This window comes from Macrobrachium rosenbergii, chromosome 9 (assembly GCF_040412425.1).
Source record: "Macrobrachium rosenbergii isolate ZJJX-2024 chromosome 9, ASM4041242v1, whole genome shotgun sequence".
Taxonomy (NCBI): domain Eukaryota; kingdom Metazoa; phylum Arthropoda; class Malacostraca; order Decapoda; family Palaemonidae; genus Macrobrachium; species Macrobrachium rosenbergii.
The window spans coordinates 37,311,589-37,324,569 of record NC_089749.1 but is presented as its reverse complement, the minus strand read 5'-3'; the positions used below and the strand labels follow the sequence as shown (position 1 = coordinate 37,324,569).

The window sequence follows — 12,981 nt, the reverse complement described above, 5'->3', positions numbered from 1 at the left end:
ATGACGCCAATAACTTCTCAATATTGCTTCTAACATCTAGTCAGTCTCTCTCTCTCTCTCTCTCTCTTACATGAGCAAGCTTCTGGAGGAGTCAATGGGCGATAACGTACGACGAATTATTGTTCTCTATTTATAAGCAAATATTTTACACTGTCACGGTCAATTAACGATTAATTAACGGTTTTTAAGTGATGAACTTGTGAGTGAACACAAAGCAGTACAGTATCTGCGACTTCAAGAAATGAAAATTCGGACAGGATATTTACAACTCTCAAACAAAAGAGTCCTCAGCCTCCGCAGAGATCGTCGGTGGCAGATAAGAATAATACTCAGTTCCCTCACAAGGGCAATGTTCCTTTTCCGAATAAGAGGTCTTCTAATTCTTTGACTGCTCCATTCATCTCCCAGAAAGGGTTTCTCGGCCGACTGTTAATCTATTCACTTCTCGTCATTGACAGAAAATTTAGTCGAATACGGGACATAGTTAAAAGATTCAGAAACAACGGAAATAACGTAATTTCTTCTTCATAGCTTTATCAAACTATAAATATGTCATGGCGGGGTTGCAAATGCTTTGTTGAGCTAGGCATTCAGAGGTGGAACATGAGCACATGCTGCCATTTCGGCTATGCGTTCGAACACTGAACAAAGTTCGATGTTCCAAGTGACGCTAAGCAAGTGTAAGGTCACAGGGGTAAATGTAAATTAGTAATGTGAAGCAATAAATAATAGCATGGCTAGTAGAAGTACAGATATTGTTTATTTATATACAGTAGTAATTTAGAGTGTACTGTAGCTGTAAAATATGGGATAAGAGAGGAATTTCAAAATTGGCAAAACAAGGAAGGCAGCAGGGGATCTACAAAATGTTTGGAAAGCAAAGAGAGAATCATAAGGAGGAAAGGTTCAGAGCATATGAAGGGATTGCTCGCATTGAAACAATGCTTATCAATAAGTATTCAGCAATTTCTCTGTAGTGAAGTCAAGTGCCAATGGCAAATTCTAAACGAATAGCAGAACCAGTGGCGATAAACTATTTGCTACTAAACGTGGTGAATAAAGATTCATGACAAAGATGAAAAACGCTAAATGCCAAAGAAACAAGTAAAAAATGCGCCGAAGTTTTCTCGGCGCAATCGAGTTTTCTGTACATCGTATATAGCAAAATCCACCGCTCTTTGCAGCTGATTGGTTAACAGTGGTTTCGAAAACTTCGTTACTCTGTGATTCTTTTCATCTTCATTAATTATGCAATGGTTGTTTTACCGAACTAAAGTACGTTCTGCTGACTGTCAAAAGGAAACGTTATATTATTCCCTGAAATAAAATCATAATACGCATCTACCTAAAAATGGCAAAAAAAAAAACACACACACACACACAAAAAGGAAAATATCAATGAAGTTAGGAGTGTTCCGCGACGCTGCACTATTTTTCGTAAATGAGGTTCACCTGAATACGGAGGCGACACACGGAATGTGTTGCGTTTGAATCGGTGCACTTGAATTACTGGACAATGATAATTACCGTCTGATATTGTCTAGCGTCTTCGCCATTCTAAACTTAAGCACAAAGACTTTCTCAGAGCTATGCAGAATGGTATTTCATATTGATTTTATGAAACTTTACTACATATTAACAGTCAAAAAATCGATTTCATTGCAATAGTTTACACCTAAACCAGAATATGCCTATCTTCAACTTAAAGTTACAGTATGATAGGTTATACGAGCCATATTGGATATAATTTGCTGAGAATTTTCTTAAGGACATTTTCTCTTTCGAAATAACAGGATCATAAAAAATGACGCAGACCTATAATGTCCTGTGTCTTTTTGTCGGTTTACGCAGCTTATGAGGTTTGGGTTATAGGCCTATCTTATATTCAGACGTTTTATTGTGGTTCTTGTTGTGGTTATTCTTGTTTTGTTGCTGCTGTTATGGTGCTTGCAGTGTCTTCGAAAATTTTTCATATGGTAACCTAACACTGCAATATAAACATAGACCTATTCATAAAATACTATAGTGTACAGAATTATCTGCCTACTACTGTTTTAATTAAAAGTAATCGAGCTCTTTATCAATACAGTCTACGCTAGAATATTCTCCTAACAACAGAGAGAGAGAGAGAGAGAGAGAGAGAGAGAGAGAGAGAGAGAGAGAGAAATCTACTGACTCTTATGTGTCCTTTTGTCCAACAAGGTAATCAGCAAGAATTCCCTCAAAAGCAAATGAATCATGGGCTACTCGGAGACTGGTTTGAATCATCTTATACTGTGTCTTTTTCAGTTTTCATTTATTTTTTTCTTAATTCGTTTTGTATCATATGATGCCTTCCTACCATAGCCTTCATTTTCATAGAAATGCTACAGCAGCCTTATATTTAATCATCACACTAATATTTGTTACCCCATTTTTTTAATATACAGTATATTCTATATAATTCATTGACAGCAGTTCGAAACTGAACACCACAGGGAACTGGCCATCCTTTATAATGAATCCTCCATGGTTTCTGCCCCAGAACTAACTGGAAAGGCACAATTTAGAAATGGTGCCTTGTTCTGGGCATATTGGGGGTGCTGGCAAGAATTAAATCACAACACACTATAATACTATGAGTATTATAGTATGCTAATGCATCAACAAATGATGTCTTTACAGAAATAAATTAATTTTACTTCGAGCTGTTGGTGATTTGAATGCAAAAGTTCACAGGGGCAGTGAATGTGCAGTGAACGCAATGGAAAATGGAAACGTTAGGCAAGTGCATGCAATCCACTCATCGAGAAGAGTTAGTATCCGTTACACAAGTTTTGATAGAAGACTTGGAAAAGACTTCAACTGAAATGGGATGCAATTCAATGGTTTTGTGCTGACAAAACAACATCCATAAATACACCTGGGCTTCTCCAAAAGGCAGTCATAGAAATCATACCACATAGCTATAAATCAAGAGAGAGAAAGAACACTGAGGAATGATACGAGCTACAGAAGAGCAGATTTCGTCAGAGGCTTTGGAAACTGAATGTCTGAATAGCTTTTCACTTTAAAAACCATATCCAAGGAGAAGTAGACATCAAAATATAAATCAGTCTCTATGGAGTAAAAACACAAAAAACTTGGTTGTCAAATGAGACCCGGTATACAATAAAGGATAGACAAAAGCGAAAGGTACATGTAGCCAAATTTCAGGGAGAAGATGAAGACAGCAAAGTGCTCAAGTTCGGATAGTGAAGCTAACGACGATCTAGAAAAGATAAGGTAGAACACTTGGAAAACACACTGATTATTTTGTTGACAAATTCTGACAAAGTCATGTATTCAGGGAGTGGCACTGGTGTTAAAGAAGCCCACTGAATTATAAACAAAATACCCACAGGTGAAAAGAAAAAGAGGAAAACACCTGTCAAAAAGAGGGATGGGTCACTGATAACATCAGAAGAGGAAGACAGACAACACTGGGTGGAAAATTTTTGAGGTCATGAATAAGAGATATGAAAGGGATAAATTGATTCATATCAGAAACGGAAGAAGACCTGAATGTACTTATGCATGAAAAAAACAAAGCCTGATAACTGGCAACTGAAAGTCATAGCTAAGGTAGCGAAGAAAAGTGACCTGACTGAACATGGTAACAGAAGAACCATTATACTTATATCTGCTATGATAAAAAATATTCAGTATGCTTATTCGTAATAGGCTGGAGTTGCACAGATAAATTATTTCTGCTACATTTGTTGTACATCTGTGTATGGAATTTAAAAATCCCGTTCTGATGGCTTTTGTTGGTTAAGGGAAGGCGTCTGACCACATCCACAGACCCATATTATGGAAGGGGTTGCATCACTTTGGCACTCCTATTAAATTAACCATGATTTCAGTAACAGTGGCGTATATACTACAACGCAATGTTATTTCACTTTTGTTGTTTGCCCTTCTCATTGATTTTATATTAACAAAAAGAGGTATGAGATATACGAAAAAGTTCAGATTAGAGTAACAACAAACAGTTGAGAGTATTAGAATAAGCAGATAATGACACCACAAGATTTACGAAGGTAATCTAACTGAATAACTCATATATCTAGACAGACGGGAGTAAAAATAAACCTAATACACACAGTAGTAATGCGGCCTGAGAAAGTGTGAAGGGAAAAATACCAATAAATGGAAAAAGCATAATGAGTTGAATCTTTTAAATATTTAGTTTTAAATATTTAGGAACAATGATATGCTTGAGTTGGACTTAAAAAGTTCAATCCAGCAATGGGCAGGCTGAATAAAATTTATGAATCAGACTGAAATTGTAAACAAAAAAATTATTATACCTAAGTCTAGTAAGATTTGTATTATAATATATGGACATGAATCACGGTATCACGGTATGACATGAAATCATATCCAAAAGATTTTGCCAACTTAAGAATAAAGCTTTAACAAGAATATGCGGAGTCTGACGGCGAGAAAGTCAGATATGACACCATAAAGGAAATTACAGAAGTTCCTTATGTAGATGATATAAAAACAAAAGGGAGTTAGAGATGCCTTCACACATCCCCTGGGAGAATATTATATGGACACCAGAGGAGTTGGAAGACCCGGAGCTGCATGGATGAAAACTATAAGAAGGGAGACAGGAGAGAAGTGGACATTTGTAGACAAAATGCGCAGGAAAGACGTAAGTAGCAGAATTTCAGAGTCCCTTTGCATAGCTTGGTGTTGGAGGTGGTGATGAATGATGTTGATGAGGAAGTACAAATACTCACATTTACCCTTAAATTTTCATTACACCTCTCCCATTCCCAACACATTTTGTAACAGACTTGTGGTTTCTCCATCCTCTAATATACTGCTACATGATCATCATAAAACGACACATCAGTTTCCTTTTTTCTTCATAAATTGTACAATTTCTTCATCCCATCACTTGCTAATTGAATTCCCTCTTCCTGTCATTTTGCAACTTCGCCTCTGAATCTTTCCAACTCCTCGTCTACTACTCCTACTTATATGCTACTCTTATTAAACGAGGATGTCATAATTACATTCCAGGAGCAATTTTTAACCTTTTCTCTCCCCTAAAATCTATTCATTTTCACTTCCGATTCAACGAGCTAAAGATCAGGTATTTCTCAAGCTACTCTTCGTCTTACCAATTTATCCGTCAACTTTCCATCTGCTTACTACGCCAATTACTTTGCAGTAGCACAAACTTTTCCTGAAAATTTTCTCTTTATCTAGTATGCTTATGAACACAGTATTCTTCCCGGGAACCATGCGTTTCTCATAATCAAGCTCCTTCCCAAACACAATTCAACATATATCGCTCTATTCTCACTTCATACCCACTAACTATATCATCCCCATCTCTGTCACCTACTTCTGTATCCAAGTCACCAGACACAACTACCCTTTCTGGTTGTTCAAACCAAACCCGGTACAGATTCACCTATTCAGAAACTCTCACTCCACCAATTTCCAGTCCAAGACAACAAAAATTACTCTGATAGCTTTTAACACTTCCCTCAAGCTTATCCAAATAATCCCAACATTAGTCTTCCTGATACTTTATCTCTCAGTCCTCACAGTCACTGATTTTTCAATCTGGTTTCAGTATGTCATAAAATTCAGCTTTCCTTCCTTATGCAAATAATTGTTATATATCTATTTCCATCTGTACCACTCCCACACACTTTTAAAACCTCCAGAATCAATATTCTATATTTCCTCTTACTTTCCTTTAATGATGCAAGTAAGGGACAGTAAACTTCTTGGCCAAAGGCATTTGGTGATTTTCATATCCGCAAGACATGAGAATGACATCGTTTTAAATCCCAACATCTCATGGCAGAAAAAAGTGGCTGTCGTTGGCCTCAAGAAAAGATGATTAACCACCCAAATCTTGAAAATAATTGAAGAGGTTTTTAAGTCAAATTTGTAAAGCTTCACTTCTGCAGTCACTGAAAATGACAAGACTGATCAGGAATTTAACTCACCCAGAATCTTTCAATGGTCAGGTGAAAGCACTAATACTAGGATATGAGTCCCAAATCCCAGCCCTCGTATATTCTGTCTGCTTTGTCCTTATCTCATGAATCTGCAAGCCTGATGATAGTATAAAAGTAGATAAACAACTATTGGTAAATAAAGTATTTAAAACACTTCAAGTTGTTTGCCCAGTGTTTCCTACATTTTCCTACATTGACTATATGCACACATACAAACACATATGTGTGTGTGTGTGTGTGTGTGTGTGTGTGTGTGTGTGTGTGTGTGTGTGTGTGTGTGTGTGTGTGTGTGTGTGTGTGTGTATGTACTCAAAACAAATGAAGCTGTATACTAAGGTAACAATATAATAAGTAATTTAGAGATGCTATGAGAAAATCCGTAAGAGAGAGAGAGAGAGAGAGAGAGAGAGAGAGAGAGAGAGAGAGAGAGAGAGAGAGAGAGAGAGAGAGAGAGAAATTGTTCACCTTTCTTTGGTGTCTTAGGGGTGGTTCCAGAAGAGGCGGCTGCTAGAGCAGATTCCAATACTCTGGCAGGAACAGCAGTGACTGTCTGGTAACATGGAGGATTTCCATCTTTCCCTCCTTTGCTTTTAACGACCGTCTTTTTGTCCTCCTCCTCTGGAGCAAGGGCATTATGAGGAGCCTTCGAAACGGAGCTAGAAGCGGTCACGGAGCCTTTCTTCTCAACGCCCTTAGAATACGAGGGTGAAGGAGTCCCATACGAATCTTCCGGTAAAAGGGACACAGCTCGTGGGTCACTATGCCTACGGCGGAACAGACGCATCCTGCAAGTAGGCCTCCCTCCTCCCTGCTGAAGGATATTCTTCTTAATCTTCTGCTTCAAGTGCTTCCAAGGGAAATCTCTACTTCTCCAGTTGCCCCAACAAGTTTTGCCAAGTACTGGCGGTGACTCTCCTCCTCATCTTCCTCCTCTGCCTTCACACTGCTTCTCTCCGTCTCTGCCGGTTTCTACGTAGCTCAGCCATCATCACTAACTGCAATGATATGGAAAAATAGACACATTTAGAAGGTACTGAACATTCAACTGGAAATTCTTTTATCAAAGGTCTCTTAACCAAACAGAGGGCGAGGCATATTATCTGACAGCCTTTCCGAAGGACCTAAGAGATAAAGAAAGCACACCTAAAACTTTAAGATCTTAAAAGCATTCATAATATGTACGCATGAATAATACGTGATAAACCTGTCTTACCGTTGCCATAGTCAGAATTCCAACAAATCATATAAAATACAACACTGCAGGTTATGGCAGCTTGATTTATCTATGTACTAGCTGATCAACCCGGTGCTGCCCGGGAAAACTCTGCATAACCGATAAACTCTCTCTCTCTTCCAACATCCCCTCTACTCTCTCTCTCTTCATTTCCTGTTAAGATAGTTGCCTCAATAACATTGCCCAGCATTTTTGACATTTTATACTTCACCCCTCCTCGCCCTCACTTCCTTACCGGGGCTGAACTTGGACTTGAGGACATCGGGAGTGTCACTATTCATCTCAGCGAGCTTGAAAACTATGGATTAGACACTAATATCTGTAGTTTCTGTTATTTTTACATGTCACCACCTTCCCACCCCAACTTCCAATCATGGCTGAACTTGGGCTTAAAGGGTATTGGGAGTGTCACTATTCATCTCGGCAACCTCGAAAACTATGGATTAGGCACTAATATCTGTTATTTTTGGTTATTTTTACATGTCACCCCCTTCCCACATCCTGCCCCTTTGGTGGCAGTGATGTCTTACCCACACAGTGTTCTTTTCGAGATAGTAAGTCATATGTACACCAAGTTTTGTTGAAATTGCTCAATGCATTTCAGAGTGTATGTATGACAATCATCATGTAAATACACTTGAGTAGCAAATCAGAATTCCTTTCATCTAGTACTTAAATTGAACTATATTATCCTACCATCTTCCAAATACTCATACAAAGCAATGGTTCCACTCTTCCACAAGCCACATTAACATTCTTCACTCTGAATCTTACCCACCTTACTTTACTCTTGCACATATTGACTTTAAACCTTCTTAATAGTAGGGATCTTTCATTAGTTTCAGGAGTTTCTCTCCACCATCCCTAACTAGTACTGTATCATCTACAAATATCAGCCATAATGAACGCGCTTCCAAAGATGAATATTTTTCTGAATACTAGAAAAAGAGAAAATGGTGATAAATTACCTTCATTCGAGTTATGACATATTGAAGTTACTGGGTGTCATGGTGAGAGGAGGCGTGAAGTATATATCATCATTCTGTCAAGTGAAAGTGAGGATCAATTTTATTGGAAAGGGAACAGAAAAAGCCATGTTTAAATGTCATTAAGACATAAGAAAATGTAATGAGTGAGTACCTATAGGAAAATCTAATAAGTACACTATATCAGGAGAAAATACACGAAAAATGGAAGCGGAAGAACGTGATGAGAAGTATGTAAAACTCCGAGATGAATTTATAGGATGAACAGGATGTGCTTATGGGTATAACATGTTTGGAAATATAATGTGAGGCTTTGTGATAAAAAAAAAAAAACTGAGGTGCACTGAAACAAATTAAAGACCATGTACAGGTATAGAAGTGCATGAACAGGGCAATAAACAAAAAGGAGGAAGGAATATGTGTAAGAATTGGAGAGTAATAACAAGATGTTCTAAACGGTAATGGTGCAGACAGAAAGACAATGAAAAGTATTTACGTACTTAATGTGATGGATAAAGAGATGTCCATCTGAATGACACTAGGGCAAAATTCGCTAGTGTACGTTTGAAAATGTTTGTGGAAGTAACTTTCGAGGACACAGGAAGGGGAAATAGAAAAAAAAAAGGCAGTCGGATTTAATAGATCAAAGTGACGTGCTGTGATACAATGCTGAAAGTCTAGGTGGCTGCCAAAGACGTGCAAGGTATCCCTGGATGAGCAAAAGGTTCCAAGGTTAAGAGTGAAAAGAAGAATTATTCTACTGTATAAAGGGAAGGTGGGAGAGTAGATGCAAGAATAATTTGGGCATAATCATCAATATCAAAAGGAAAGGATATTGTTGGATTTTGATTGAAACAGTAAGATAGTTCATATAAGTATAGAGATGGAATGAAGTGAGGCTTTAGACAAAGAAGAAAATGAAGGGACAGAAGTTGATGAGGGAAAGGCAACATGGATATGTGGAGGGCGCCGTGGATGTATGTATAAAAGATATATTCATGATGGAAGCAAAGCATTCACGTAGACATGAGAGTAATTGCTTCTGGGGAACAAATGTGGCAGAGATAAGGGTGAGTTATGTCTCCATAGCTGTTTAAAATGTCTATGCAGGCAAGAGTCAAAGAAAGGAAATTAGACCTACGTGTCAAGTTCTGGGATAAGAAAGGGGGTCTGCAAGGAGTGCCAAAGGGCTGGGTCTGCAGTGAGTAAAAAAAGGCTGTTCTTCGTAGAAGATACATTACTGACTCGGAGATAGAATGTCAGACGGCTAAAGATAAAATTACTGAAAAAGCTAGAAAGTGTTTACATTCTTCAACGCTTCCATCTCAGCAGTCACTTCAACGAGCATTTTCATACTCAGACTTCCATTTTTGTACCAATCCGCTTTGCCTCTCTTCTATCCTCTGTATTCAAGAAATAAATACTCAAAGACTCACACCATTGACCCAAGACAATGTTTTCCTATGAAAACTTCTCTCCTTTATCTCTTATTCCATGACTCATTTGTTCAGTACCCTTAATGAACTGACTTCCCTTTGGAACAACTTCGTATTCTCCCTTACTGAAGCTCTTGATCACCTGATCTTCTCTATGTTTGTTACTTGCCTTCTTTTTCCCTGTCACTTCATTCTTAAATAACCTGAGATTTTTTCTCTATAACTGAACGTGATGTTCTTCTGTTATGCAAAGCGAACATTTGTTTCTCCTGATATATACAAAAAATAAATCAAACAGAAAACACATCTATTAATATAATAATACTATATAGACAAACCAGGCCACCCGACAACAGGAACCATCCGGGTAACTGAATATACCCATCAAAATCGCAAAGTAATTTACCGACAAAATCATATAGTACACTACTTCACTATGAAAGCTACGCTTCACATAAAAAACTGTTTACAATACTAAAAGTCTGAGTCCTCTGTAAAAGTTAAACTTAGATGGATAACATATCTTATATTCAAAATGACTAACATTTTCACAGCTAGCTGGAAATCCTCTAAGAAGTAGCTTCGAGGAAACAGCTGAGTTGGCTGAGTTCCTTGCCATCCTCATAAACATAATTCACAAAACTGTCTGCACGTCACTACAAAAATAATAACTGTTAGTATATTAGGATAACAATTATATTTTATTAATTTTAAACATGACATTTTTATACCTTCAAATATTAAGCCATAAATAACAAATTAATAACACCAGTTCCTTAATCTTGGGAATAACTAACGCCCAAAGGGAAATATAATCATAATATTTCAATCCTCACCCGGTTTTGAACCTACAGTATGTGCTGCTGGGTTGATATGCCATCAAAGCATAAGCTCGAATCTTTGTCAGGACACCCTTCGGGTCTAAGTCATTCCTAAGCTCAATTAAATTGGACAGTATGGGATTATTTGTAGCTTAATATCTGCAAGTATGAAACTGACTCTTGAGAATCGGAAAAACCTCCCAAGACACCATTACGCCAACTGCTTCCGCCGAAAATGGTTCAAGACAAAAAAAACTATCCCCTAAAGTGTAATTATATATATATATATATATATATATATATATATATATATATATATATATATATATATATATATATATATATATATATATATATATATATATATATATATATATATATATATATATATGCATATATTTTATTCCAGTTGCCCACTGAATTCCCTTCTTTCCCTTTCTGACAAAAGATGCATAATTTTACCCACTACATCCAAAATCATAAATATATAACGTCTTCTAAACAGGAATAACGTTATTTCAGCAAGAGTTGGCACTCTCCTCCTAACACTACTACTACAAATAATAATAATAATAATAATAATAATAATAATAGCCACCAAAGCGGTGATGCTGCTTCATTATGAATTCTTTCGCAAACCTACTGTATAACGTGAGAAGGACGAATGTCGTCAACAAATGTTTTAATGTGGAAGTCTTAACCTAAACGATGTTACACCACTGCCTTTACTCAACACTCTCAAGGGCGCACGGGATGCTGACAGAAAACGCTGTCAATTGGACCCAGCCCGAGGGAGGTGAAGAATTACCTCAGCGCGGACCTGTGCCGAAAGCGTTTTCGGTCATTGTTTGCTTTGCTCCATCAGACTCATATACTCGGCTTCCAGTCTGGAATTGGATTTGATTTTGATGTGCTTGACTGAGTTGGATGTCGTCCCGTGGTACGATCGCTGGACTGACCAGAAGCATTACGTAGGCTAATCTTTGTTTACTGGAATGTGATCCAGGAACTTCAACAACTTCGGTTTGGGTATGAAAACTTACTTGCGGTAATTCAAACGCTCAGACTCTCTAAATGTAAGCAAAGAAGCATGAGCAATCTCAGCCGGTCTGTGAGAGTTTCTGGGTTACGGCAGAGACATCAAACCCCATTTTAAAGGACGTAAGAGCAAATAAGGCAGTTTATCTTTCTTGATTTTCTAAATGTATACCGCAGGGCTTAGAGGATTTGAGCCAATGATGTGGGCTAAATAGTTGTACGCTTTACGCCTCAAACAATATTTATTCCCTTCTTTCAAATCTTGTCATCGAATTTCAATACACACAACGCCTATTATTATCACCACTACAGTCGGCATTATTATTATTATATTATTATTATCATTATTACATTTTCTATTCCTACGAAACCTCCAAGCCCATCATTTTCTAGCTTGTTCCTTAACAATACAATGACATCTACTACTGTGATATGAAAGCCTATATTGACTTTATGTTGAAAACTAACAAGCTTTCGATGCTAACCGTTCTCCTAGGCAGCATAAGGTGCACTTAATTTGGGTGGAGTTTCTTTATCAGAAGTTAAAATTATGTGTAGGATACATCCTACTGAACAATGGCCATTTCATCGATTTCGTTACGAAAGATGATCTGCCATAGGCACAGAAATGATGTGTTAAGGGGCTTGTCCCAAACGGCCAAGGAAATGCCGGACTAAATTAAACCTACACTGTACATGGTGACGTGGCCCACACTAAATCCTACTCGTGAGTTTTCAGTCTCCTTTGGCGTGGAGACGAGGAGCCACGACCCACAATCAAATGGAAAGTGTGCTGATGAGGAAAGCCATAATAGGAGGAAAAATGGAACCAGTCAATGAATCTCACTACACTATTCGAGAACTAGGCCACATAACGTCAGCCCCTAAACAGACGACCTATCATGACCTCCCGACCATTCAGAGGCAATTTGCAAACTATGCAACTGCAACCTTCAAACTCTAACTACAGATTAAAGTAAGCGGGCGAGTTGCAACACACGCTGGTGTAATGCCAAAAGCAGCGCTGAAGGATCAATGAACGTTGGCCTCGCATCGTAATCATACTATGCTTTTGCAAGCGCAGTTTTACAGCGATACTTGTGGCATGCTTCAATTGCTTTGTAGTTTATGCATTTTGTATTGAAGATGCTGTCAAGAAAGTTTAGCAGATCTTAAAAGGATTACTTTTTATTTTATCGAGTATGACCGATAATTTAGTGAGATACTACAATTTAGAATTATCCTAATGTCTTCCCTAGCGATTTAGCGGGAGAAAGCAAAACTGACCTCATTCTAAAACCTAGCAAAATTCTTGAGCATGAGCTAACACTGCATTTCTAGTGTCCAGCACACAAAAGAACCAGGAAGGAATGCGGAAAGCACAATTCTCAACATAAAGGTAAACCGATTCGATTACAAATATCAAATGCACGTCACGCACATGGGTTAAGTCAC

The 12,981-nt window shown here is 37.8% G+C and overlaps 1 protein-coding gene across 1 annotated transcript in view; it reads right to left on the bottom strand.

The window, feature by feature from the left end:
• The window catches only part of LOC136841694 (uncharacterized), a 184,701-nt gene that overhangs the window by 100,927 nt on the left and 70,793 nt on the right, over positions 1-12,981 (bottom strand). Inside the window, 1 exon segment of the mRNA XM_067108909.1 lies at positions 6,477-7,006. Within this exon segment, the coding sequence (XP_066965010.1) occupies positions 6,477-6,795 (319 nt within the window). The 5' untranslated portion in view covers positions 6,796-7,006.